The sequence below is a fragment of the Vespula vulgaris genome, chromosome 3, assembly GCF_905475345.1.
Source record: "Vespula vulgaris chromosome 3, iyVesVulg1.1, whole genome shotgun sequence".
NCBI classification, from domain to species: Eukaryota; Metazoa; Arthropoda; class Insecta; order Hymenoptera; family Vespidae; genus Vespula; species Vespula vulgaris.
In genome coordinates this window covers 8,788,541-8,815,588 of record NC_066588.1, presented here as the reverse complement: position 1 = coordinate 8,815,588, position 27,048 = coordinate 8,788,541, and the positions used below count along the sequence as shown (strand labels likewise).

General features: G+C 32.7%; 6 protein-coding genes across 10 annotated transcripts in view; 2 read left to right on the top strand and 4 right to left on the bottom strand.

Annotated features, from left to right (window-relative positions):
- Positions 1-105: 105 nt before the first annotated feature.
- Positions 106-3,763, top strand: LOC127062353 (phosphatidylserine synthase). 3 transcript variants are annotated; one of them, XR_007781120.1, is made up of 7 exons: positions 109-239; positions 622-1,088; positions 1,179-2,003; positions 2,195-2,417; positions 2,523-2,595; positions 2,966-3,140; positions 3,284-3,763. XR_007781120.1 is itself a non-coding variant. In XM_050990374.1 (6 exons), exons 2-6 carry the CDS (start codon positions 838-840, stop codon positions 3,019-3,021), a joined length of 1,428 nt encoding a protein of 475 aa, XP_050846331.1. In that variant the 5' UTR covers positions 106-239; positions 770-837; the 3' UTR covers positions 3,022-3,225. The 3 variants fall into 3 exon arrangements, 2 of the variants coding, with proteins under 2 accessions (XP_050846331.1, XP_050846329.1); XM_050990374.1 differs by lacking the exon at positions 3,284-3,763 and having other exon boundaries at positions 106-239; positions 770-1,088; positions 2,966-3,225; XM_050990372.1 differs by lacking the exon at positions 3,284-3,763 and having other exon boundaries at positions 2,966-3,225.
- Positions 3,213-7,659, bottom strand: LOC127062344 (neprilysin-2-like). 2 transcript variants are annotated; one of them, XM_050990357.1, is made up of 15 exons: positions 7,425-7,659; positions 6,320-7,349; positions 6,130-6,237; positions 5,967-6,072; positions 5,703-5,898; positions 5,485-5,625; positions 5,328-5,420; positions 5,075-5,254; positions 4,876-5,007; positions 4,648-4,809; positions 4,401-4,513; positions 4,135-4,331; positions 3,840-4,006; positions 3,606-3,758; positions 3,213-3,489 (listed from the first exon to the last, which is right to left on the bottom strand). In XM_050990357.1, exons 1-15 carry the CDS (start codon positions 7,635-7,637, stop codon positions 3,271-3,273), a joined length of 3,210 nt encoding a protein of 1,069 aa, XP_050846314.1. In that variant the 5' UTR covers positions 7,638-7,659; the 3' UTR covers positions 3,213-3,270. The 2 variants fall into 2 exon arrangements, with proteins under 2 accessions (XP_050846314.1, XP_050846312.1); XM_050990355.1 differs by having other exon boundaries at positions 4,135-4,513.
- Positions 7,660-7,696: 37 nt separating this feature from the next.
- LOC127062345 (zinc finger protein 341-like) lies at positions 7,697-11,622 on the bottom strand. The gene is made up of 10 exons (XM_050990358.1): positions 11,282-11,622; positions 11,060-11,161; positions 10,862-10,936; positions 10,510-10,783; positions 10,161-10,431; positions 9,876-10,070; positions 9,215-9,778; positions 8,854-9,123; positions 8,561-8,773; positions 7,697-8,486 (listed from the first exon to the last, which is right to left on the bottom strand). Exons 2-10 carry the CDS (start codon positions 11,088-11,090, stop codon positions 8,304-8,306), a joined length of 2,076 nt encoding a protein of 691 aa, XP_050846315.1. The 5' UTR covers positions 11,091-11,161; positions 11,282-11,622; the 3' UTR covers positions 7,697-8,303.
- Positions 11,623-11,720: 98 nt separating this feature from the next.
- Positions 11,721-27,048, top strand: part of LOC127062351 (flotillin-2) — a 102,820-nt gene continuing 87,492 nt past the window's right edge. The window contains exon 1 of one of the 2 annotated variants that reach the window (XM_050990369.1): positions 11,721-12,038. Coding sequence is in view for 1 of the 2 variants with exons in the window: in XM_050990368.1 (XP_050846325.1) it covers positions 11,990-12,038 (49 nt within the window). In the remaining variant the exon portion in view is untranslated. The remainder of the gene's footprint in view (positions 12,039-27,048) is intronic. The other variant, XM_050990368.1, reaches the window with a different exon arrangement.
- On the bottom strand, positions 12,679-21,321 carry LOC127062164 (uncharacterized). Its single transcript, XM_050989914.1, has 6 exons — positions 20,913-21,321; positions 20,371-20,491; positions 17,240-19,399; positions 15,935-15,979; positions 15,266-15,845; positions 12,679-14,830 (listed from the first exon to the last, which is right to left on the bottom strand). Exons 3-6 carry the CDS (start codon positions 19,103-19,105, stop codon positions 13,530-13,532), a joined length of 3,792 nt encoding a protein of 1,263 aa, XP_050845871.1. The 5' UTR covers positions 19,106-19,399; positions 20,371-20,491; positions 20,913-21,321; the 3' UTR covers positions 12,679-13,529.
- LOC127062350 (glucose dehydrogenase [FAD, quinone]-like) lies at positions 21,592-25,005 on the bottom strand. The gene is made up of 3 exons (XM_050990366.1): positions 24,740-25,005; positions 24,341-24,654; positions 21,592-24,141 (listed from the first exon to the last, which is right to left on the bottom strand). Exons 1-3 carry the CDS (start codon positions 24,875-24,877, stop codon positions 22,755-22,757), a joined length of 1,839 nt encoding a protein of 612 aa, XP_050846323.1. The 5' UTR covers positions 24,878-25,005; the 3' UTR covers positions 21,592-22,754.

Below are 27,048 nucleotides of genomic sequence, written 5' to 3'. Positions count from 1 at the left end.
GAATAGGATAGAAAAATGAATGAGAGAAAATACATTCTCTTTAGGAAGCGATAGCCACAGATGTCGCGATATTTACTCTTGGGGATTTTCAAGTAATTTGCTCCTATAAAATCATGAAATATCAAAGGAAGTGGGGAGAATTGTTCCCTACTTTCCTGCGGTAAGGGTCAGTACAATCTTTAAGGTTATATTGAGTTACATTGTCACCGTTACGGTCGTGTATCTGTATTCCCGACAAGGTATTTTTCCATTTATTATTGTCTTAAAAATGAATTTTACACGGCTTATGTTATTGTAATGCATGCACATTTTTATAGATTGTTTATATGAAATATAAAAACAAGATTTTTTACACAATAATTGATCGATCATACATCACCCATTGAATATGCAAATGAAAATAATTCAAATCAATTTATACTTAGAACTATTACGAAAACAAAGAGTTAGAAATTGTTTATGATATTTTTTATGAGAATAAACATTCCTATCAATAGCGTTAATTCTATTCGGTCATACATACATATATATATATATTATTATATATTGCATTTTATTATATAGATTTATTTATTTAATTTGTCAATATTATGCATTTCAATCGATTTATTAAATCCTCAGGTATAACAAGCTCATCATCTGCCATCTGTTGTTAAATAATATGAATCACTTGGAAATGATTTTCGTTTGATGTCGCTAATGTCATTTTCCTTCTTTTATATATGCTTATCTCATAAGCTAACTAAATATTACGTGAAATTGTGGATAGAAACATTGGAGAATTACGTGTGAGATGGTCAAAGTACAAGTTTAAAAAACGACCGTTATTTATTAAAGATGAGTTGTAACAAAGATCGAGACAATGACAACTTGTTGAAAAAATTAAGAACCGAAGAAAATGAGGTTGCAAAATGCAAAAGTGGCGCAGACAATAATGAAGGGCACAAATTACGACAGGGAACTGATAGTTTTCCAAATATTAATGAAAGACCAGTCGACGATATATCTATTGAATTCTTTTATAAACCACACACTATTACGCTACTTCTTATTTCAATAGCTGCCGTAATTTATTCAGCTTTTACAAGGTATTTACCAGGAATGACAATAATATTTCATTACGTAGATGCATGTGTAATCGTAATTTAAAAAGTAACAATAAAATCATTCCTATGTAGGAATACCAACAATGTGGAAGACAACATGTGGGCTGGCATGTTGTGCGTTATCTTTTTCTTCCTTATTATATCAGTGCTTACATTTCCAAATGGACCATTTACAAGACCACATCCAGTTGTTTGGAGAATCGTTTTTGGTTGCAGTGTACTTTATTTGATGGGTTTACTCTTTATGTTATTTCAAAATTATGATACTGTTAGAAAAATTCTTGTGTGGGTGGATCCTGGTTTAGCATCTTTTCACATAGACATGGACAAGGAATATGGTGTTAATTGCTCAGACGTTACGATAGAAAAAATATGGAATCACTTGGATGTGTTTGCACTTGCTCACTTTTTGGGCTGGGCCTTTAAAGCTATTCTTATACGTCATCTTGGTATTCTTTGGGCTATTAGCGTTATGTGGGAAGTAACAGAAATAGCATTCGCGCATTTACTACCAAATTTTATTGAATGTTGGTGGGATGCTTTTATACTTGATGTTTTGGTATGTAATGGCCTTGGAATTTGGGTTGGATTAAAGATATGTTCTATCTTGGAAATGAGAGAGTATAAATGGGTCAGTATAAGGGACATAGAAAGTACTACTGGCAAATTAAAAAGAGCAGTTCTTCAATTTACTCCTGGTAGTTGGACTTCCGTAAGATGGTTAGATCCAACGTGCACTCATATGCGATTCGTAGCTCTTTGCCAGCTAGTTATTTTCTGGCAAGTTTCTGAGCTGAATACATTCTTCCTGAAACATGTATATGAATTCCCACCTTCTCATCCGTTCGTCATAACACGATTGGTATTGATTGGAGTGATCGTTGCTCCATCAGTTAGGTGAGAGAATTTTTAAATAGATTAACGTTAAGCAAATTTTTTGAAATTATATTTTTTAATGCATAACCTAAGCTTGATATTAAAGATGCATGCATGTGCCTTTAATTTTATACTTGTCTTCGAAGCAAGAATTCAGTATATTACTGCAGACCATGAAAAGAAATATTACTGCTTTTTTTTTTTATTTATAGGCAATATTATATGTATGTAACTGATCCATCATGCAGTAGAGTAGGGACTCAGTGTTGGGTATATGGTGCCATTATGGTAACAGAGGCATTACTTTGTATCCGTCATGGTGCAGCACTGTTTGAACGGACACAAGCCTTAAACATACTCCTTTGGCTTCTTTGTCAGTCTCTAGTTTCTGTGTTATGCGTCTATGGCTGTGTTTTGTGGCATCAGTACTTTGAGGTACGTAGTATGATTATTAACTATAATTCCTTAGTAATCATTCAACTAACTGAATTAATGTAATGTGTGTTTTGTGCAACCTTTACATGATGCTTGCTGTTTTAGACGGATAAGAAAACTGTTAAAAAGCAATCTGTGATCAAACTACACGAGAGCCGCTTGGATGTAACTTGTAGTGGTATGTGTTAATGCTGCATCATTCTAAAATAAAAGTGCTGTCTATGAAAATGTTACTTAAACATTGGTTGTAAATGTTTGATTTGTATTTATCAAATATAGTATGCAAACGTTGTATAAACTATGCAAAAGATTTTCAGGTTCCAAAATGTTCTGTGAAAGTTATATTTCTTTTTTAACATTTTTATGTTTAACACTTGTATTAAAGAAATAACTAATTCATTCAACTGTGGTAAATTATTATAAATTATATATATTGGATATACAATAAAAAGAATGTTTATTAATATCATTTTTATCGTGTCTGTTCAAGCATTAAGAACTTATTTTAAATTCATATGTTTAAAATAATTTTATGTTTTCTGTTTTAGGGGATATGGCACACCACACACAATCTGTGGATTCGATGGATAAAAAAGGACAGTGAAACGGTACCTTGTAATAATTAACCAAATTAATGGTTAATTTATCATACTATGCAACTTTCTAGTCGTTCAGAAGCGTACGAATGAATTTGTAAGCTTAGCAAAATAGGACTGGATGTATGTACGTACGTTTTAATTGTTATGAGCGTATGAATGAGTGTTTTGAAAAAAATCTTGTTCCTGAGAATAAATGCAAAACATTGTTATTAGTAGTATTTTATCTTAAAAGATAATTTTTCTTTGTGTTATAATCATTTGGAATAGATTTCGAAATCTTTTGATTCTTCGAGATATGGAAAGACATCACAAGTACTACTGGGGACAATTTGTGATCCTTCAGAACAATTCCATGTTTCGCCCAGTAAGTTATTGTTAGATGCAGAAACGAAGACACGGATACGGCTAGGTAATTCTTCATTTTCATGAAGAGAGATATAAGATGTTGTCAATAACGATTTCGTACAATACATCTGTAAAATCCATTATAAATATTTTTGGATTTCAGAGAATATTGCTGTTATAGCAGCTCTATTTTGAGAAAGAGATAATAATTAGCAATAATTTAAATTTAACTGTGAAAAGGTACCTGAGCATAAGTAAGGTAGAATGATTGATTTATATTTGGTTTTAGCCACGGAAGATAATGTTTTGAAAACGGTTGTAGCCTCTCAAAAGTATCATATGTTAATCTAAGTCCCATGATTTCGGATAAACGTTCGTTTAATGTCAATTCTGAAATCTAAAGTAGATTTATATGAGAGCAGTATCTAAAAAAAATAATATGTGTGCCATGCAATCTGTGATGGTGGTTATATATTACCTTAAAAAATATTTTCTGAGAAGTAAGTGGTAGTATCATGTTCATCTTTTCTTTGTAAATATTGTCCTCGTGGCAGGATATATAATCTCCAAAAATTGTATTTTCAATACCATTTTTGCTTAACAGAGAACAGGTAGTGTTTCGAGTCTGATTCCAATAGTGTATACCTTGGGTTTAACAAATGCTGCCATTATTTAATAATAAAAAAATGTTTTAAGGCCTTTTAATGCTACTAGTTAAAAAGCTATACTATTGATTATTTTATATGCAAATTAAACTTATATAACTATATTACCATTTGCATCAAAATGATGAGAAATCTGACGCGCTATTAAATTGCCAATTGTCGCCCATGTTAAATAACTAAATGAATTTTCATCATTTGATATAAACACGTCACCATAATCAATTGCACCAAAAGGTATAATAATAAGATTCAAACTATAAACTGCAACGCCTTTCGATTGAAAAGGTGTAGCATAGTGTGTCCAACTGCAATGTAATATATCAAAATAAAAAATCTCATTGATATAAGTAAAATAAGTATCTACATATACGTACATTTGTTTTGATGTACCAGGAATTATCGCTAATGATATTACAGAATATATTGATAATCTATATCTTCTCATCAAATTTAAAGAGTTTTCCAAGTAATTGTTAGATAGATCCAACTAAAATTAAACATTATTTTAAGAATATAAAAAAATAATATAATTTATGCAATTAATAAGATTATTTGTAGCATGTCATTTATATTTGGGAATGCAATTCTTTGATCTCATGTCTATTAGAATCTCTTACATACCTTATCTTTTTCTTCATATTGAAAGTATTGAACTTCCGGAACAGAGAGCTTAAGATCGTTTAACTTTGACAGCAATGCTTGACGTTGTTCACCTGTTACCCATGTTCTCTTTTCTATTTTTAATTTTAGAGTTTCTTTTAGCTCATCGAAGAGTTTTCTTACCTAAGCATTGAAGCAATGTTATTATACTCCGAGTGTAATTTATATTATATTTTATTATATTCTTACCGTACGATTCATAAATGTAATTTCTTTATCAGACAGTGAAGACATATACAAATTAGAGGCTTCAGACCTTAACAGATTTATACTAACTTTAAGGCAATGATGTTTCAGATCTTGATATTTTGTTATTATTAACTACAAAAAATAATTAATATATTAATTAAAATAAAACTCTCTTAATGTTTTAATTATAGACACATACTTCATGATAAAGTTTTTGTGCATATAAACCTAAAACAGCATTGTAAAAATGTATTGGTTTTTTCTTCCAAAAAAGTTCTAAATTTTGTAAACCTTCTATTAATTCTTCATAAAAATAAACTTGGAATTTTGCATCTACATTTTTGGATATTAATGAGGTTGTTAAATTATACCAATTTATCTGTAAATATGTTTAGATAAATTTTCATTATCAGAATAGATAAAATTAATATGTAACTAAATATGATCCTTACAAACGTAGTTGTTTTATTTAACTGATCTATTGACACTTCACTATAATTCTTCATTAAATATGCTTTACGAATTTCATTTTTAGATGGAAATACCTGCCAAAACGAGAAAGTTAGTGGATTATATTCATAAAAATATTAAAAAAACAGTTTTACTTACAGAAAAGAATTTTTGCACTATCTCGTTATCAATATTAAACGCTGTAATGCTCACTTGTTGTGGCATGCTATCTGAATTATTAAAAACTCCAAGTACCTTTAAAGCTTCAGTTATAGAACTTATAAATCTTGTATTATTTTGCTTTAAAGAAGTATATGAAACATATTGTTTTAATTTATATAACTTTCATAAAATCTTAATATATTTTCATTTCATACCTTACATGTTGTATAGTCTTCATAAATATCTTCAAGATCAACAAATTCTTTTTGTATTTCAACTTCACTTGCATAACAAAAATTATCTGCCTCTTCACTATCAAATAGGTTTTTATGAAGCACAGGTCCTACTTTGATAGTGTATGAAGTTGGATTGTTTTCATCAAGATCCACAGCCACGTCAAATAATAAAGGGCTTAACACGAATAAAGGAATTAATGTGTCACATAGAATAGATCTTTCATAGCATTACACTAAACTCACCTATAGCTTTTTAATAATTCAGCGTACAAATTCGTAAAATCTCCATGATTCTTAAATTCTTCGTAACTCGTATAAAATTTTCCTATTTTATTTATTGCTTCATTTGCTGGAAGATATTTCTTTGTATTTAACAATATTAATCGCATTAAAATTGATTACTTACCTATCACTATTCTTTCATTTATATTTATATTTTCATATTTCATACAACTGTTGTAGTATTTAGTAAATAGAGAAGGTTCATCTCTATCATCATCTTTCAACATTTGTTCTGTAAGTATTTGGTAATTTTTAGAAAATTTTGTCAACTATTTGGAACATGATTATATAATTTTAAAATCAGAATTACACACTAGCTATTCTATGATATGCCTTGTTTGCCAAATTTAGATCTATGATTTGTGGATCTGCTATCATTCCACCACAAGCATATTCATAAAAATCCTCACATGGATCAGCAGAATGATTCATATAGGATAATATCCTAGCAGCTATTTGTTTGCATTGTCCTGAATTACATATATTATCTTCAGTGATATTTGTAGTAATAACATTTGACTCTGTGTTGGATGTTATAAGTGTACTTTTTTCTGTTACAAATTCTTTTGTTATTATTGTTTCCTTTGTAAAGGTACTTTCTATTTGTGGAAGTGTAAGTGTAATAGAATCTGTTAATTCTGATATAAATTCAGTAGGTTTATAAGTTGTTGTTGATAAGAATTGATCAGTAAAATTATTTATTAAAGAAGAATTGCTTTTTTCAGTGATATCTGTTATAGTAGATAGTTCAGATGTATTTAAATAGAAAAAAGGTGCAGTTGTTGTTACATTATTTAGTCCTGCTGTAATAGTATTTGTATTATCCTTAGAACTAATTTGATCAGATAAAGAACTATTAAAAACAAATGCATTATCTGTAGAAATAGTAGAGTATTCGGTAGATGCTTGGTTATTAGCTTCAGTTTTATCAATACTTTCTTTTGTTATTTCTACAATTACTGTTGAAGTCGTTGTAAAACTATTTTTTCGTTTGTTTTCAGAAACTTCATTTTCGAACAAGGTTGTATCAGTAATATTGTTATAATGAACCTTTGGCTGCTCTGTAGAGTCTATTCTTGTAACAGTTGTATTAATTTGATTTTGTGAATTTGTTGATTTTGTATTATTATTCATAGTATTTATAAAATCTGATAGAGTTCTTGAAGTATTTATTTCTAAAGATTCTTGCGTTGTTGTTTTGTTTTCGGAATAACGATCAAAGTAATGAGACGTCTTTTCATTATTAGGTACATATATTTCTGTAATAATATCATGTGGTGTGGTGGTTGTGGTTCTAGTTGTAGTTGTAATACCTTCTGATTTTTTATATCCATTGCCATATTGCTGTATGTTATCATCGTTGTTTCATAAATATTATATTTTAAGAAATTACAAATTTTTAATATTTATTATACTTACGTGTCCCATTAAATGTTTATCATCAACCTTAGTTGAGGAAGGTGAAGATGAGAAAGTGCTAGACTTTTTCCATAATAAACTTGCAATAAGAACGAAGGAGAATAATATAAAAAACACAAATAACGTAGCTACGCAATTTCTAAAAGACTGATCTCTTTGTGCTATTTTACGGCCTTCTTGATTTGCAATTTGATACGATCCACGTGAAGGCATCTTGCTTTTGATAAAATTTTCACTAAAAGTTGTCTTCTTCGATACTGATTATTTGTGAATTTAAAAATGCAACGCAAAGAATATTTATTCGATTACATAGATATCTATTATTATCCGTATAATCACAAAAGAAACAAAATACTTTGATCCTATGTGTAAAATATTGATAGGACATGTACAATCTGAATCGTAGCAGTACGGGTCTCTTCGCCCAAATTGATTGTAACGAATATATTTTCTCGACGGTTGGTTTTAACTGGAAAGGCTTGCGGTTTTGATAACCACATCCTTCCAAATACAATCGTAGTATTAAAGATAGGCAGGATTCACGTCACACACGTGAGATTGCTTCCTTGATTAGTTCCTCACTAATGAGATAAAATATATATCGTTATTTCTATGCATCGACATTTTTTTTCTATTCAATTTTAATATCGCTGGTTCAAAAGGCAATAATTAAAATATTTAACATAGAGAAATATAAGTTACTTATGTTGTTAATATTTATAATACAATTATCACAGATATGTAAACTACAAAATATCGTACGCTATTGTAAAATGCAACCTGTAGTTTTTCAATGATCCCATTGCACGTACTATGACAATAACTTATTTATATTCTAGGCTATATAATTTAAATAGGATTAAAAAATATATTTAAAAACTATTCGCCCGCTTGATGCATCGTATATATATCGCTGTTGCGTTTTATTTCACTTTCGGTCGAATCGGATCGTATAAGTGCTTCGATTGTCGAACCAATATCTCTCGAAATCTGATTGCTTCCTATTTTTTTAATGCTCGAGTCATCTTTCGAATCATTTGATTTTAACATTTCCGAGGTAATCTGTAATTAAGTGAATTTGAAAATTATACTTAATTGTTTAGGAAAAATAATTTTTGTAGAGAATCTGTTATTACTTTTCTTTGTATTTCATCAGCCTTAAATTTCTCTAATTTCTCCTTATCTGCGACTCCAATAGCAGTCTTTGATGACATTTGTCTCTTTGGAGTAGGTTTCCTTGGCTTGAATGAACCAGATGCTTTTTTAGGCAACTGGGAACTTGTATGTTTTTTAGTCTCAATCGACTGATCACAATTGTGAGTAATTAATTGATCCTTAGTTTTAAATGCCTAAACATTATCATATGGCATAAGTTAGTAATTATAATTTTCAACATTTATATAAACTAATTATACAGACTAATACTCACGTGCGAACATATATCACATTTTAAACTATGTTTGTTCATTTCATGATGTTTGAGCGCTTGCGCTCGATGAAAATTACGATTACAGTGACTGCAACTGAAGCGTTTAATATTACTGTGCGTGAGAAGATGTCTTTTCAATTTGTCCGGACGTGAAAATTCACTCATGCAACCCAAGTATCCTCTAAATGGACATTTTAATCTTTTCGTTAAGTCGTGAATCAGCATATGACGACCAAGTCGATCCTTTCGTTTAAATCTAGCTGGACAATGCTAATATTAAAAGATACATTGAAATAAGTTTGTTACATATTAAAACTTGTTAATACAATTATTACAAGTGTGAAATAAAGTATACACGTACTGGACACAAAAAAGGTGTTTCCTCGCTATGAATTAATTTGTGATTGGCTAAATATTGCTCTGTCTTAAAGGCTTTACCACAATCTTCACACGCAAATCGAGCAGATGAAGCATGTGTTTTTAAATGCCGTCTTAGAAATCTTTCAATCAAGAAACTCTTTCCACAATGCAAACAAGCATAGTCATGTGTGGTGGTTTCTGTATGATGTTGTAAAGCTTCTAAATTAGAAAATGATGATTTGCATATAGAACAACAATAATATTTTTCTGTCGTTTTTTGTTTTTGGACGGAATGAGCATATTGATGGAGTCCTAAGTCTGATAAAGTATTAAACACTTCACCGCAAACATGACAACGATATTCCGACCGTTTGTGACTACGAGTGTGCTCCAAAAAATCTTCCAGCTCGGCAAACATCATACTACAACTACTTTGCACACATTTGTACACTTTCAGTGCTAGATGAGAAACTATGAGATGGCCCTTCAGAGCTTTGTACGAATCAAATATTTCTTTACAGAACTGACAGTGATAGGTACGATCTATACTTCCATCCGGTGGAACCTATCAAATATTACTAATTAATTGCAAATATAATATCTAATAAAATTATAAATTTATATTATGAATAATAATAATTTACAAGTAGTAATAACAATACCTCAGGTGGTAGCGAGTGTATGGCAGTGCCAGGCCACACTTTGTGCGATGACATATGTTTCTTTACATTAGACTTTTGTGCAAATGCTCTTCCACACACTACGCATTGATAAGGTTTTTCTCCTGTATGAGACCGTTCGTGTTGTTGCCAGTAAAATTTTTTTGCAAACTGCTTACTACAATAACCACATTTATACTGTAATAATACAAGTAAATTTTTGAATAAAAATATAAAATATGTAAATAAATTAATATATTTAAAAAAGAGAATGATAAAAATGTGTACTTTTAAATTTTGTGCTTGTTCCACATTTTCCAATTCTATGGATACTGTGTCAGGCGATAATGTTTTACAATTTATTGAATTAATCAAATTTTCTTCTTGAGAGATATCACTTTGTAAAATCTGGGATATTTCCTTTGATTCATTTTTCATAGATTCATTTTCTCCTATGATTCCAGAATTTGTAAAGGTATCAAGACCTTCGGAACTTAATATAATTGGAACACTAAATGTAGAATCTGTTGTAAAATAATTTCCATTTTCTTGATCCATACTAGAAAAGAAACATTATAAAAGATTTGTATCAATTTTTAAGAAAATTGACATCAAAAGTAGGCAAAATCTAATTTACCTAAACAACATATCAGTTTCTTCGAGTATAATAGACCCTCCAAGTTGATCCGTTCTTACAAATGTTTCTTGAGGATTATATTGCGATTCATCTTGACTAGTATCTTCAGCACGTATAATGTGACTCTCGTCATTTACTAAAAATTGACTCAAATCTACCGTTTGTTCTTGCGTCTTTTGATGTGTCCTTTTATGTAGAACGAACATATGAAGCGACGTGAATTGACTTTTACATTTTCCACATTGAAATATATCTTCTTCATCTTGATCTATTGCTGAAAAGAGAAGACTTAAGCTTATACTTTCTTGAATTCACTGAAATATGCTTAGTGAACGTAACGTTCTATGCATACCTGATTGTTCTACTTCGGTAATAAGATTTTGAGATTCTATTAAAGATTGTACAGAAGGGCTATCGAGTGAAACACCTACGAAGGGATACGAAACGACGTTAGTAGCAAATTTATTCTTTTCTTCTTGTAAATTATCATACTATCCTCTTGAGTCTTTATTGGTTAACCCCACCTACTGAAAACACTCGCAAGTTTTACCTGTCAGAGCGTCGAAAATAGATTGTGCCATATTTCACTGTAAATTTAATGCTTCATTTTAAAGGAAAAGCAACAATCAGAGTGGTTCATGAGTGGTCTAATCTGTCAAAAAAAGGCAAACATCCAGTTGAAAACATATCGAAAATTCCTATGCTGTGACAGCGTTGTTGCTGCCTAAGGCAGTGTATGGTAATCGATATGTCGACCACAACAACGATCTACCTTTTAAATCGACTATACATATAATATCAATGTGATCGCGCGGTATGAATTACCTCCTACAAATTCTGTTTGTTTTTAATTAGTAAGAATATTTTTAAAAAAGGACAATAGCGATGATCAAAACTAAAACCATGACTCATTTTGTCATATATTTAACAATTCGTTTAAGAATTTTTGCTCGTAGCGTTGTCTTTAAAAAATAGATTAAATTAAAAGAAAAATATTAATGTTTTATGAAGTTATGAAATAAAAATTATAATTAAGTATAATCGTTGATATATAGATTCGTGGATTATGATTATTTTTTCCTTATTTAATATTAATGGATGTACAAGGTTACATTGAAAAATCGATAATCGCGTGATAATCTTGTGATAATCGAAAGAGGAGAGCTTTTAAAAGCTAACAGTAGATGGCGTTTTGTATGACATTGGCAACACTGCGTAGTTAAGAGGCTTGAAAAAGCTACAAATAATTTTGGGTAGTGGCTTTGCGAGCTTCCCGTAACGTTGTAACCTTAATAGTTCTCATTTAGATTAAATCGTGTTTAATAGTCGTTATTAATGAGTCAACTGTGTCCTCCGAAAGAGTCTTAGCACGTATTTATTGTTTAAACGCGATAAAAGTGTCTATATTATACGAATTAGTGGTGTTCCATCGCAGTGCCGGTTTGTTATTGCATCTACTTAGAAAGAAGATTGTTAGGCAATGGGAAACATTCACACTTGTGGTCCAAACGAAGCCCTCGTTGTATCAGGTACATCTTGCATTTTTTATTTAATATTTATATTACTTCAAGCAATGCGGAATGTTGATTTAGGACTGCTATGCTTGAATCTTGACTGAGATACGATGAAATTGAATGACATTTCATATTAATTTATATTATTTAATTGCTAAAAGATTCACGCATGCAAAATTTATTTCTTCATATTTTATTATATCAAAAAAATATTTCTAAGCTATATAGTATTCATATGTTCGGTTTAATATCGATAACTTATATTTGTGAAATCAATTTCTAAATGACTGTCGTTAAAAGGATTGAATGTTGCTACATCTATAAGGTTATTGTCTATATAATATAATCTAGTAGTATTAGTAATTATATAAATATTTGATAAAAAAGAAAAAGAAATTACTGACTATAATTTTAAATTTAGAATGGTAAATGAGTTGTATTGATTATAGGCTTATTAAGACGATTGTGAAATTAAGTATCTAATAAAACACTAAACGAATAGGCTAATCGTATAATTCTAGACTACTTGAGCCAAGAAATATAAGTATTACATTTATATCTTCTATTTTCAAAAAAGAAGTAAAAAGCTTAAATCAAATATAATTTAAATAATTATTGGATAAGAACATAAAAGAACTTTATTATAGTATATATGTGTATACGTGTGTAAATATATATGTATATATGTATATGTATATATATATGTATGTATGTATGTATATATGTATGTATATACACACATTACAACACATTTTAGTTATAATTAGTCATAATTATTTTATTTTATAATTAAATGAAATTGTAAAACATATTAATAAAACATATTTCATTCGTGAATTTAGTTCGCCACTAGAAGTCTCTTACTTCAACGTTGGATATTTATGGGAATGAATCATCTTATTGAATGAGATTGAAATACATGTGTTCATCGTCTTTCTCTCCATTAACGAGACATTTTCTTTAACACTAGTACAATTTTATATTTTTACATTTATTTTTAAAAAAGTTTATGAGAATAAAATTATATTTCGCATTTTTTTTTCTTTTTTTTTTCCCCTGAACGTATCATAATATTCATCGCATTATATGTTAGTATATGGCATAGTTAATATATAATATAGTATATGTTAGTATATATAACGAGTTAGTATATACGTGAGGAAGAAATCATTTTCTTATTTGCTTCGAGTCTCTTGTTATTGCGAATAAAACATTCGACGAATCCATTATGCGAATTATCGCGTTGGGGATTGTCGATGACGTCGGATATTTCACATTTTATTAGATTGCTCACGATATGTATATGTATGTATGTAACAAGTAAAATTCTGCATTTATTTATTAATCGTGCATTCGTGTGTTACGTATTCGATCGTCCTCGCGTGAGCTCAAGGACACGGTAGGTCATAAACGAGAAACAATTATACTATGAACGCGCTTGACCAATGTAATCATCGACGTAGTATTTGTTTCGAGTTTACAATGTGTGTTAGTCGAACGAATGAACTACTTATTTCCTGTTGCGTCTATCGACCAATCTTGTTTGATCATATCAGCAGCTTTTTCACCGATCATGAAGATACCTACATTTACGTGGCCGATCGGTATACTAGGCATAATAGATGCGTCTACTACTCTGAGATTTTTTATACCATAAACTCTTAAACGAGGATCAACGACAGCATAGGGATCCGTTTTGGGTCCCATTTTGACGGTTCCTATTTCGTGATTCATCATAGATGGTAAATATTTGATCGCACATCGCCAATAATCGTCGCTATTAAACTCGTAAAGTTCGCAGCCGGGTATTTTAATGTCGTGTAATCGACTATTGTACGCAAGGAAAGGTTCCGTTTTAGATACGTTGATGGCATGTTTTATACCTTCAAGTAGGATTTCGATATCGGCAGGATGAGAAAAGAAATTAGGCTCTAACTTCGGTGGTACGAAGGGATCTTTCGATGTCAGAGTAAGCCGACCGACACTTTTTGGACTTTGAATTATCGGCCAGATTGACCAGGCTTCTCTATTTTCGATCGGTTTATAAACCGCGTTATAAAGCTCGTCCGTAATTCGTAGACCCTTTCTAATGCTTATACCGTTGTCCGAGTGTAACGAGCCTGATATGAAAAGTAGTTCGATGTCCGGCTTTTCAGATGGAGCATATTTCGTTCTTATGAATGCCAAAGCTTCGGCACCACCAGGTATAGAGATGTAACCGCTTCTTTTAAACACATAGTCCCATAACACGTGCGGATTGAACAATTTACTTTGCAATACAGACAAAGGTTGATCTATTAGAAAGGTTAGACCGAGGAAACCAATATGTTCGTACATGTTATATCCGACTTTGGAATCTTGAATCACTTCGATTTCCAGCTCTTGGAGGTGTTCCTTCGGTCCTATACCCGAGAGCATAAGTAGTTTGGCAGAATCGATCGTACCCGCGGATAAAAGCACTTCTTTCGTACTGAATACGAGTTTTTTCTTGTTATTTTTGATATATTCGACGCCGTAAGCTCGGCGATCCCCATCAATAAGAACTTTTGTCACTCTCGCGCCAGTTACGATGTCCAAGTTATGTCGTTTCACTCTGAGATAAGCTTTCGAAGCGCTGTAACGTGCCCCGTTGTCCATGTTGAGTTGTACATATGAATAACCTATTCGTTTTTCGCCATTGTGGTCGATAACATCGTAACCGAGACTTTTGCCAGCCTCAAGAAATGCCGTGGATAACTTGGTATGAAAAGGAACGTGTTCAACGCACAAATATCCATCCTTTCCGTGATATGACGAATTGACGATATCTGTAACGCATTTAAATTTTATTTAAATTACGATATTTCTTACTTTATAGTTTTTCTTTCAAACGTTTTTATAAATATTCTCGAGTAATGTGTAGGTGAGATCTCGAAAGAGACAAATTTCAAGATATTAGTCGAACGAAGGAAGGATGATGATTCGGTTAGTCTGGCTAACGTTCAGGCTCTAGTGAATAGACGAGAAGGGTGAGTAATCGAAACGTGACCACTCTCGTTGGAGGGTTAAGACACCCCTATTCTAGGGTGACTGAGGTCCAAGCGATCCAACGAACTAAAATATTTTACGTGAGTTTTCCATTTGAATATCGTTCGCTCTATTACATTTCGTTTGTTTATGATATTTGTTATTGTTTAAATTATTTGAATATAAGACAGATACATAGAAACGAGATAAAGTAAATGGGTTTGATCTAGACTTACTAGGGATTTTGAATCTTTCGCTCTTTATGTAATATGGTAAAATCTCTTCGTAAGACCAGCCTTCGTTGCCCAAGGCCGCCCAGTAATCGTAATCTAACTTGTCGCCACGTGTAAGAATCATATAATTAATTGTGCTGGTTCCACCGAGTGATTTTCCACGCGGCCAGGCACACTGTCGATCGATCATTCCAAAACAGGTATTTTCTTGAGGTTCCACTTTGTAACCCCAATTATAGTCCGTTAGTTGGAGTATATTAACTAATACAGGAATCTGCTGTATCAAGTTTTCCCGATAACCTGCTTCCAATAATAAGATCTTCCAATTTTTATTTTCTGATAAACGATTAGCGAGAACCGAACCTCCGGAGCCTGCTCCGACTATAATAAAATCATATTCCTCCCATCTAGGGTAATATATCGTCCTGATTTCTTTATCCTGGTAATTATATTCTCTTAAAAGATCGAACAATGTCGCACTTCTTATCTCGGATATCAAAGAAAATAATAGCAATGATAATATAACGATTATTCGTAACATTATGTCGAAAAGTTTCGAATCGATTATATGAAAGAACATACACTATATAAGAGAACTTTGTTTGAATTTTCACTTAACCTTCGAACACATTGACGACGAAATTCAAAATAAAAACGTTATCACTTTTATACCTCCAGATGTTCTTGCGATGCTTTCACGACTATGACTGATTTAAACTGGGTTTAATTTTATTATAGAAATTCACTTTCTCGAAATGCTCACGTAACCACACGTAGCTACAATTTTTTATCTTTTTTATGCTCTTTTTCTTATGACGGATTAAAGTTGATTATTTAAAATTTAAAATAATTCAAATCAGATTCTATTAATTTTTTTTTTTTCGAAGGATCTTTTAATTCATTTTATTTATTTTTTTTTCGGCGTATACTGTGCTCCCATTAATTTCAATTTCTATAAGCAACCTTTAAAAAAAGAAATTGTTTGCTTTGTGTTCGGAACAATTAAAAAAGTCAAAAGGAAGAAAATAACTCTGTGTCTGTGTGTGTGTGTGTGTGTGTGTGTGCGCGTGTGCGTATGCGTGCACGCGCGTGTGTATATAGAGAGGAGTATATATGTAAGAGAAAATAACAAGATACTCAATCTTACGTAATAGAAATACAAGAACCCTGAATGCTCGGTCTTTCTCAACACGTAATTATTGAGTACTGCTTTCCACTCTCTTTATTTTTCTTTTTATAACAAAGTCAGCTTCTTTCTTTTTTTTAAAACGTGTCGATAATTCAAATTTTCGCTGATGAAACACAAAAGTTGACAGTTTTTGTTGAAAACAAAATTTTCTTAAACGATTATCTGGTCTTTACGATTGCCTTATTTCTTACATTTTTTTACATCTTTTGCTGATATTATGTTTTCATTATTGCGTATCATACTTTTTAGCGATAAGGAAGGAATATATACATATATTTATACGCATTACAATATTTACAAGTAATCTTATACTTAAACAAAAAAACAGTGAAAATTAAGAGAAATAGAAGAAAATAGGAATAATACACAATTCGTTAGATTAGGCTAAGCGTTATTAGAATTTTATGGCACACGGAGATAATTATACCTGAGTCGTGTATACTTCTAATCCCACTGTCTCTCGTCGTACAATAGATATCAATTGTACACATAGTTTCTGGTTTGTTTTTTTCTGCTCGTCTCAGTTTCTCTAATTCGTACTTTCAAACGTATCGAAAACGTATCGTAACAATATCTTTGGTAATTGTTTTCTTTTGCTTCACCTTTTACGTACTATCAGTTAACAGATATTTATGAAAATATTGTAGGATTCATAAAAAAATTGTTAATCGGAACTCCAACCCAGATCTTCCGCTTTTTAACTATTGAACTATCCAGGCTCTTCGGTCAATCTTTTCACAAATGCCTACTTATATTAAACGGAGAAGCTCGTTCACACATTATTTTTTGGTTGGATAAGATAACCAATCGCTCTTGATGAGGTCTGCACCTTTTTCACCGATCATGATAGCTGGTGCATTGGTATTGCCACTACAAATCGTCGGCATTATAGAGGTATCGATGACTCTAATATTTTGGATACCATAAACCCTTAATCTAGAATCCACAACTGCTGTAGGGTCATTTTGAGGACCCATTTTCGTTGTACCGACCGGATGATAAATAGTCATGGAAATGTGACGAATGTGACACTCCCAGTAGGCATCCGAGGCGAATTTAAGATGTCGACAACCAGGTATTTTCAATCGATGTAACCTAGTACCAAACTGTTTGAAAACTTTCGCTTCGGCGAGTTTAACAGCTATTTTCGCACCTTCGACGAGAGTGGCTATGTCTAACGGATCGTCAAAGTAGTTAGCGTCAATTATTGGACTGTGAAAGGGATTAGAGCTTCTTAGTCTAACCGTACCACGTGATCTGGGTCTGAGGAGAAGAGGTATGAAAGTGAAGGCATCCTTGTTTGCAATCGGATCGTAAACAGTGTCGTAAACTTCGTCTTTTATTCCCAATACCTTTTTGATTTGTACGCCACCGTCCGAGTTAAGAGACGCCGGCGCCATGTGGATTTGAATGTCAGGATAATCGATAGACCTATTGGCAAATTTTGTGTTGATAAAAGCGTATCCCTCGATACCACCGAGAGTCGTCATAGGTCCTTTTCCATTGGCTGCGTAATGCATAGTCACTGGTGCGCCATAGAAACGTTTTTGAACTATGGCTACCGGTTTATCGACAAGGAAAGTAAGACCGCCCATTCCTACGTGATCTTGAAGGTTTTCACCGACTCGGAGATCTTTAAGAAGAGGTATACCAACTTGGCGAAGATGTTCCTTTGGTCCAATACCGGAGAGCATAAGAATTTGAGGGCTATTTATAGCACCTGCCGATAGAATTACTTCCTTGCGAGCTCGAACGTATTGCTTATGACCATTTCTCACGAATTCCACGCCGATCGCTCTCATAGTGAAAGGATTAATAACGATTTTCGTCACGTGTGAATTCATAGCCGTGTGAAAGTTCCTGCGTAACCTTATAGGACGAAGAAAAGCTTTTGCCGTGGAACACCTGCTGCCTCTTCGAATAGTTCCTTGTGGTATCATAAAACCGGTTTGAAATTCCCCGTTTATATCTCTCAAATCGTAACCTAGTTCGACACCAGATTGCAAGAATGCCACAGCGAGAGGTGTGATCCATGGTGATTCTTGAACGGTCAAGTAACCACCCGTTGAATGATACGGATTGTTTCGAAGATAAGGATTCCTATTGTCTTCGGACTTTTTGAAATAATAAAGCGCTTCTTTGTAACCCCAGCCAGGATTACCCAAGCCTTCCCAATAATCGTAGTCGCGTCTATTACCTCTGACGTAAAGCATGTAATTTAAAACGCTCGATCCTCCGAGAACCTTCCCTCGTGGCCAATTACAACGGCCACTTTTCATCGCGAGGCAAGCTCTTCCCGTAGCTTCGATCTTGTACTTCCAATCTAACTTAGTTAACTGTAGATAGGCAGCTAACGAGGGGACATCTGTTATTTCGTTCTCGTCCGGTCCAGCTTCCAGTAATAAAACGTTCCAATTTGAAATTTCAGAGAGTCTGTTGGCTACGACAGCACCTGCCGATCCTCCACCAATTACAATAAAATCGTATTCAGGATTTAGAGGGTATCTATCGATAGGTCGACTTTCTGGATCCAGCTGATCATATTGATAGTAAGACAGAGCAGCTATAAGAAGTGGCACCAACCAAAGACCAGTTCCTACTAAGCCCAAAGCACCTTTTAAAGCCGTCGTTATGACTATCGTGCTGAACACCATCCTTTTCGCCACTTTTTGATAATGATTATTTTGAATAAACCGGCTGCTGGTTTCTACTTTATCTCTCTCTTTCTCCCTTTCTTCTTTTTATTTTTCGATGCAAGCAAGAGCCGACCTACTTTTTTGCTTCTTTCGAAATGACTTTTATACAGACTTCGTCATAAATCGATATCCGGCGGTCGGCTACAATAAGTGTTTTCAACTCTGCGCACTAGAAATGGGTGGTCGACATCGGCTCTTTTCATTCTGAGCTGGCTATCGCTAGCCGTACTTCCATGGAAATTCTCGATCTTTCTGAGGAAAACAAAAAGGAAACAAAAAATATAGTGTACGTGTCTGCGCGTGTGTGTCTGTGTGTGTATATGTATATATGTCGTTTCTGTCAACAGACATTACAATGTTTATTTTATATAAAACTCGACGTGATATCATAACAGTGTTACGAAAAGTGACGAAAGAAAGTTTTGCCCAGTGATTTTTATATTGGAAACACGTGCGAATCGACAGGATCATTTTGTTTCTCTTTCTCATTCGTTTCGTTTAAAGGAAAGGAGATGTTGCGATCGCATAACGGGGAAAGGTGAAAGCGCTTCGCTAACATAAACCTCGTTTGTGTTCGTTTTCTTCTATGAGAGCCATGGTTACGTTACACATCTTTGAATTTCTTTATTTAGATGAAAGATAACGTAGAACTTTCTTGTCAGTTCATTACCGGCTTAGATCTTCGCAACCAGGATGTACAGTTTTTATCAAGGTGCGAATCAAATTTATTAGCTATTATACTTTCTCGCCTCTACCGGAATTCAAATAATATCGGAAGTACGATACGAAAGGATCGAGAATTCTTAGACAAAACGTGAATTTCGCGTGTTGTTAGCGCAAAACGTAACGCTGTAACTTTCTTTACTTTTCCTTCTCAAATAATTTGTTAGCCGGAAGTAGAGGTTTATTACATGCGAGTTCCGGGATAATCATTACCGTTCCTTTCATGTTCCTCTTGATGCACCTATTGCGACGAATTATTTTCAATGATGTGTTTTCTCTCTCTCTCTCTCTCTATTTTATTGTTATTATTATTATTATTTTTTTTAATCACGAGACACTTTCTTCCTGAGACTGATATTGAAAACGAAAGGAAAAGGAAGTATGTATGTAATATAGGTAAAGGAACAGTTCGAGATATTTTGCGTGATGAATGACTAATTAAACAAAAATGATCTTATTAGAATATGGTTAAATATAACGTTGTTGTGTATATCACTTACCGTTAAAGCATTCGTTAACGTTCCTCTATCGCTAGAATACATTTGTTGGAATTGTCATGACAACGTGTCATTATTATTATTTTTCTCTTCGATTGTCGAACTCACGGTATAATAAACTCATCTGTAAAGAGATATATATATCGTATATACTAAAATTATCTTCGTTTCTTAGTTAGCTGAAGAATGATCTAAAAGTGAGAGTGCGAATGTCCTTCGAGAATATGAAATTGAAAAAATTCCATGGCTTGTGTAATTCCTGTAGATGAATAAAGATGTCCTAAATATTCAATGTGAAAAGATAAAATTAATTATAAGACCGTGCGTGTAAAAACTGACAACGTCCTCGTGTTAGTTAAACCTGTTCTACGATAGTTTTATATTTCAAAATGAGGACACTCGGTAGAATGTCGAGAAAAAAAATAATCGAAAATAATAAATTCACGGATGGCTAGCTGAATCGATTAGATGAATATCTAATGACCCATTGTAAATTTTTGCATTCGGTTTCTTAATCATTCATTAATATTAAATATGTTGGTTACCTGTCAATTATCTTATTCGATGATAAATTAATAGGTTAAGAGATAAGCCTAATAAATCCAGATCTTCAGTGGTAAAATTCTCTTCTTTCTTGAAAAACTTCAACGAGACTGACTCACAAAAATATTTTGAGCAAGGTTTAAGCCGGTTGGAGATGATCGCTATAAGTGACCACGAAGATACCTGTAATGACAGTCAAGAGAACGATACGGCACTATACCGTAGTTCCTACTCCTTCTACCATCTCTCCACCCCTTCCTATGGATTTCCTCTTGTCCTCCTCTAAGACCAAACGCTTACACTTTGGCAGTGAAAGTGTTCCTTTACTATATGCTCACCTATCTTTTCCGGCGAATGTATACCTACGCTTAATATTGTATCTATGTGTGTATATATGTATGCATGCACGCACGTATGTATGTATATGTATGTATGTATCTATTTGTACATTCTCCAAGATTATCATTGCTTTAATGTTAGGATAGATTGCGCCAATAAATCTCTGTTACTTCCGTTATACCCGTATTTAACAAGAACAGAAATTTTAGTTTTATGTTGGACTCGGATTTTATCGGGATTGTTTATTTACAGAGAAAATCAATCATACTGCCAGAGATATAGAGAGATTTAATTTATTCTAACTTCGTAATAGTTACGCATAAAATAACTCAATGACTAGTACAAAGTACGATTACAACATATTTGCTTTAATTAATATAAACTGGTTCAATGCTGATACTTGTATAGGTCTCGTTCTACTCGTAAACGTGCTTGTTTATTTTGTTTTTTCTTTCCTGTTTCCATGAAAGGTGCCATTAAAGATAATTTATTTTCTAATTATGTTTACGAACAATTGTAACTAGCGAGTTGTTTTCTAACGGTTGTTTTTTTTTCTGCTTAAATATTTATTTAATCGAGTGATTTTCTCGTTTCTATGTACGTACGTACGTTCTTTGTTCGGAAAAATGAAGTATTTTCGTGCATTTATTTCCAAATATTTTTGGATGTCTCGTTCGATATTTTTGAAGAGAATTAAGAAACGTGTGAATCCAACTGCAGGTTTTCACATAAATATCCGGTCTAACACGTTTCCTTTTGTGTATACATTTCATGTGTTTTAGTGTTTAGCCAGCGATAGTGTACGACAACTCGATAAGGCTTCTGCTTTCACTGTTCTCGCACGTTCTGCGTAAGAATTTGTGAAATTTATAAAGCGCGATATACATATTATCACGCATTTATCTTTCTTTTTGTTATTAATATATACATATTTTATCTATGTAGTTAATGATTACCAAGTACAACTGATTTATGTTCATCGTTTTATTAAGAAAATTGAATGAGAAGCAAAAACTAATCGCATGAGAGAAGTTTCAGCGGGAAAGGCATAAAGATAGTAACGAAACATTCGGATCTAAAGATAATAATCTTGATATCATTCTTTTCGTAAAAGTGTATTGCGTGGAGAAAATTTAACGAGAAAGTTGTATTACCATTTGTTTTACTAATAGGTTTACACATGGATGAGTTTCTATAGTTGTACATTGGTTTGAATTTTTCTGAGACGGTAGTTAACATTTGAACTTTCAGTAACACTTATTATTATATCTCTTACTTCTGAATAAAATCGTATCTAAGAGTTTCGAAATGGCACGTTCCATTTATCTCATAGAAGAACAAAACAAGTTTATCAAGCTAAATACGTTCGAATCTCTAATTGCAAAATATCCCTGAGTTTGTCATGACAATGTAAAAATATATAATTAAACTAGTATAAATAATAATTCTAATTGATAAAATTATTAACTTTAAGCGAAATAAAAATATTTACACAGTTCTTTCTTTTAATACCTCCAGTCATTTTTAATAATGTCACTTGCTTTTTCGCCGATCATGATAACTGGTGCATTAGTATTTCCATTAACAATGGTAGGCATTATAGAGGCATCAGCGACTCGTAAACCTTTTACACCGTATACTCTTAATTTTGGATCCACGACAGCTGTTAGATCGTTTCTTGGTCCCATTTTACACGTACCCACTGGATGATACATGGTGAAGGTAAATTGTCGTATGGCGCATTCCCAATATTCGTTCGTGGCGAAAGGAAATCTTTGACAACCCGGTAGTTTAATAGAATATGGTCTCGAATTAAATCTTCGAAAGGCACTTGTGTTTGAAACAGCCATAGCAATTTGTATACCGTCTATTAGGATGTCTACATCTTCTTTATGTGCGAAATAATTCGGAATAATATCAGGATGAATCAGAGGATTCCTGCTCTTTAGGCGAATCCATCCGGAACTTTTGGGTTTCAATAAAAGTGGTAATATCGTCCAACTATCAGTATTTTTCAATGGTTTAAACACCGTATTGTAAACGCTATCTCTTAATCCGATAAACTTGCTTACTGATTCACCATCGGAATTGATGGAACTTGGAAGAAAGTGAAACTGAATGTCCGGATAAACGCCAGAAGGATCAGCGTATTTAGAATTGATGAAGGCCAAGGCTTCGATTCCTGGAGTAGTCAAGGGCCCTTTGTTGTTTATTGCATAATTCAGTATTATTGGTAGTGTCTGTAGACGGTCCCTTTTTAAAGTAATTGGTTCGTCAACCGTAAAGCTCAATCCACCGAGACCAACATGGTCTTGAAGATTGTCACCTACTCGAAGATCTGACAATACCGGTATACCAAGTTCCTCGAGATGTTCTTTCGGTCCTATGCCTGAGAGCATCAGCAGTTGCGGTGAATTGATCGCTCCAGCCGACAGAATGATCTCTCTTCTTACTCTAACTGTTTGTTTTAAACCATCGCGTAGAAATTCTATTCCCGTGGCTCGTTTGTCGGCATTGAAGAGCACTTTCAGTACTTGAGCTTTCATAGCTATGTGCAAATTCGGCCTGTTTTTCACTGGCCATAAAAAAGCTTTAGCTGTCGAGCAACGACTTCCTCTGCGGATCGTACCCTGCATAATCATGAAACCAGTCTGACTTTCACCATTGATATCACGATTTTCATAACCGAGTTCTTGTCCAGCTTGTAAAAAGGCGATCGATAATGGTGATCTCCACGGTGGTTCCTGTACTGTTAAGTAGCCTCCTGTTTTATGGTAAGGTGATTTCTGCAAATAAGGGTTCCTGTTATCCTCAGACTTGAGAAAGTAAGGAAGAACTTCCTCGTAACTCCAGCCGGTGTTACCCATTCTTGCCCATTTGTCGTAATCCAATCTAAAATAGAATTAGTTGCTGTTAGTAGTAATAATCGACGTGTAATAACGCGAGAGGAAATTGTCAGGAGGTTTCTCGTTTCTCACTTTTTCACTATATATAGGTATAGGTATTAGATATTCACATATTAGATATACTATTAGACGTACATACGTATGTATGTAGGACGGAACGCGTCACGTAGGTAAAAAAGAATTACCTGTTGCCGCGCACGTATACCATGGCATTCAGGACACTGCTGCCACCCAAAACCTTTCCGCGTGGCCAATTGCACCTGTCTCCTACCATTGCAAGACAATAAGACGATGTCATTGATGGCGTGGTTTGATATTTCCAATCTAATTCTGATAATTGACCGTAGCCCGCGAAAATTGGTATATCAGAAATTTCGTTTTCATTGTCACCAGCCTCTATTAACAATATGCTCCAATTGGACACCTCGGATAACCTTGAGGCTATCACCGCTCCAGCACTTCCACCTCCCACCACGATGAAGTCGTACATTCTTTTTATCTGGAGAATTTATTACCGAAAATGATTTACATCTTATTCATGTTTAGAAAAAATGATGATCAAGAAAATTGAAATAATAATTTACCTCGCGAATATTTTCAGGAGGAGATTCAGGATCCATTTTGTCGTATCTGTATAACGATAGTCCGATTGCCACAAGTGGAATTAAACCGACTCCTACGGCGGATGTCGTAGTAATTAAGGAAACCAAACCTATTGTCATTTCCTAGATTTATTCACCTTGATTTTTCTAACACAATATGGTCGTAGTCCGTTTGTAATTCTTCGAAAATAATTATTTACACACTATCACTGTATGTTTCACCAAGTATATTGCTATCCGAAATTTTATAATTTTTAAATCACGGACACTTTCTTTAGTTCATATATTATGTTATAAGAAAGAACTTGTTTAAAACACGTACGTACTTTTCTCTTAAATATACCGGCAAAATGTATTGAGACTAACAGTAGTGCAGAGAGTTTCAATGTCGGCGGTGTGTTGAATACTGAGAGTGAAATCTTGTTAGATTCTCGTCCGTCGAGTACTAGGTGAGGACGATCGTATAGCTAGAAAGAAAGAGTGTTGAAATGTATTATCAATTTTTTCAGAGTGAAACGAATTTCTATTTGACTCTCTACTCTTATATTTTGTATTACTTTAAAGAAACTCAGAATATGCAAATGTGTCGGAATATTAGGTTTTTTATTAAAATTGTGTAAACTTAACTTTTGAAAGAATGGAAAGAATTAGCTCACTATTCATTGTTCAAATGAATTACAATCGAATCGATTGATGAATAGTGGGGGATAAAATATTGGTTCACATGTGCAACGTATATTTTTGGTGCATACGAATACTCTTTCGTTGACGTCACGGAAGAGAATCCATTCTCGGATACTTTCACCTTTATGTGATGTATGTGTTGTATACTTTTTCGTGCGTCTTCTTTGAGCTATTTGTGAAAGTGGTCTTAAATTACTTGAGTAAATAGTACTAGTTTAATTATTTTTATTTAGTTTTCGTTAATAATTTCAATAAAAAAAAAAGAAAAAGACTATTTTTAATTTGCTTTTAAATATTAATTTCAATGATAGTAGTAGTAGTAGTAGTAGTAGTAGTAGTAGTAGTAGTAGTAGTAGTAGTAGTAGTAGTAGTAATAATAATAATAATAATAATAATAATAATAATAATAATAATAATAATAATAATATAATAATAATAACAATAACAATAACAATAATAATAATAATAATATATAAAAAAAGGATAAGAAAAGTTGTTACATTCAAGTTACATTTCACTTCAAGACAATGTTCCAGTGCCTTCTTTCGGTGCTCTACTTTTCCTTCGAGCGTAAGAAGAAAGGCTGGTTCGGCTGATTCTAACTAGTTCTATATTGGTCTTATTTGATTTTACGTAGAAAAATATTTTTATTTTATTATCTTTTTTGCACTTTGAGCACTTATGTCGCACATATCGTAAAGAAAAATGCATTTCTCTCTATCGAGATGAGCGCTGCATTTTAATGTCTTGAAGAAGTGGAATCTCTCTTACATACACTCTCTCTTTCTTCCTCGTTCTGATGTAGAATTAATATTCCTTACGAAGAACAGCATCGTGTTCAAAGACTTATAGTACGATATCTCTTGTTTCTTTTTTCCTTTTTTTTTTCTAATAATGAATGAATACAATTATAAACGTAAAAAAAAAAATATTGATGAAACAATATTCTTCAATTTTATTTAAAAATTTAAATATGTCCCATCACAGAAATTTATTTTATCGACATTATCGCGGTCAAGAAGAGTGAGTGAACTAAGAAGAGATTTCACCTGTAGACTTTATCAATAGATTTTGCTTGGAGAAGGTGTTCTATTCTCAAGAAAGTTATTCATGTAAAATTACATTGAAAATGTAAGTGAGTAGAAAGCTACAATGTCCTTAATCTTAAACGCTTTTTCAATCGATACTATAAAAAACACTTAAAAAAAGGAAGTTCCTTTATTGAAGTAATAATATTAATATAAGCTATAAGAATGTGTTTTCGCAATAGAAAATGAATCCGAATTGTCTCGATATTATTGTTATATTTTCGTTTATAAATTCGTAATAAAAACAACGTGCATATTTTATTTGCATATTGCTAGACACTATTTTAATTATCTATAAAAAATTATATTTTCACAATAGCAAATCTTATCGATTTAGACGTTTGAGAAAAATTCGATTGAATTGTTTTCATAAAAACTATGACAGATAATATAGTTTGATTTTTTTTTTAATTTATTAGCTATTTATTATTTACAAAAGAGACATACTTAAGTTTTTTTTTTACTTTTGTTCCTTTATTGTGTAGTATTTGACGTTGAAAACCTCTACTTTCCGTATCT

Excerpts from the sequence above, each read along its gene's own strand:
- LOC127062353 (XM_050990374.1), top strand. The coding sequence starts at position 838 with ATGAGTTGTAACAAAGATCGAGACAATGACAACTTGTTGAAAAAATTA. Across the intron at positions 1,089-1,178 it reads ATTTATTCAGCTTTTACAAG|GAATACCAACAATGTGGAAG; the intron begins GTATTTACCAGG and ends ATTCCTATGTAG. Across the intron at positions 2,596-2,965 it reads CTTGGATGTAACTTGTAGTG|GGGATATGGCACACCACACA; the intron begins GTATGTGTTAAT and ends TTTCTGTTTTAG.
- LOC127062344 (XM_050990355.1), bottom strand. The coding sequence starts at position 7,637 with ATGCCTTCACGTGGATCGTATCAAATTGCAAATCAAGAAGGCCGTAAA. Across the intron at positions 5,008-5,074 it reads CACAAAAACTTTATCATGAA|TTAATAATAACAAAATATCA; the intron begins GTATGTGTCTAT and ends TATTTTTTGTAG. Across the intron at positions 4,007-4,134 it reads TCATCATTTTGATGCAAATG|GTATACACTATTGGAATCAG; the intron begins GTAATATAGTTA and ends GTTAAACCCAAG.
- LOC127062345 (XM_050990358.1), bottom strand. The coding sequence starts at position 11,090 with ATGGCACAATCTATTTTCGACGCTCTGACAG. Across the intron at positions 9,124-9,214 it reads AAACACCTTTTTTGTGTCCA|CATTGTCCAGCTAGATTTAA; the intron begins GTACGTGTATAC and ends TTTTAATATTAG. Across the intron at positions 8,774-8,853 it reads AATGTGATATATGTTCGCAC|GCATTTAAAACTAAGGATCA; the intron begins GTGAGTATTAGT and ends GATAATGTTTAG.
- LOC127062164 (XM_050989914.1), bottom strand. The coding sequence starts at position 19,105 with ATGGTGTTCAGCACGATAGTCATAACGACGGCTTTAAAAGGTGCTTTG. Across the intron at positions 15,980-17,239 it reads ATTGGTTATCTTATCCAACC|TTTAAATCAGTCATAGTCGT; the intron begins AAAAAATAATGT and ends AATTAAACCCAG. Across the intron at positions 15,846-15,934 it reads CATCGCAAGAACATCTGGAG|TGTATGTTCTTTCATATAAT; the intron begins GTATAAAAGTGA and ends TCTCTTATATAG.
- LOC127062350 (XM_050990366.1), bottom strand. The coding sequence starts at position 24,877 with ATGACAATAGGTTTGGTTTCCTTAATTACTACGACATCCGCCGTAGGA. Across the intron at positions 24,655-24,739 it reads CTCCTGAAAATATTCGCGAG|ATAAAAAGAATGTACGACTT; the intron begins GTAAATTATTAT and ends TAAATTCTCCAG. Across the intron at positions 24,142-24,340 it reads GTATACGTGCGCGGCAACAG|ATTGGATTACGACAAATGGG; the intron begins GTAATTCTTTTT and ends ATTCTATTTTAG.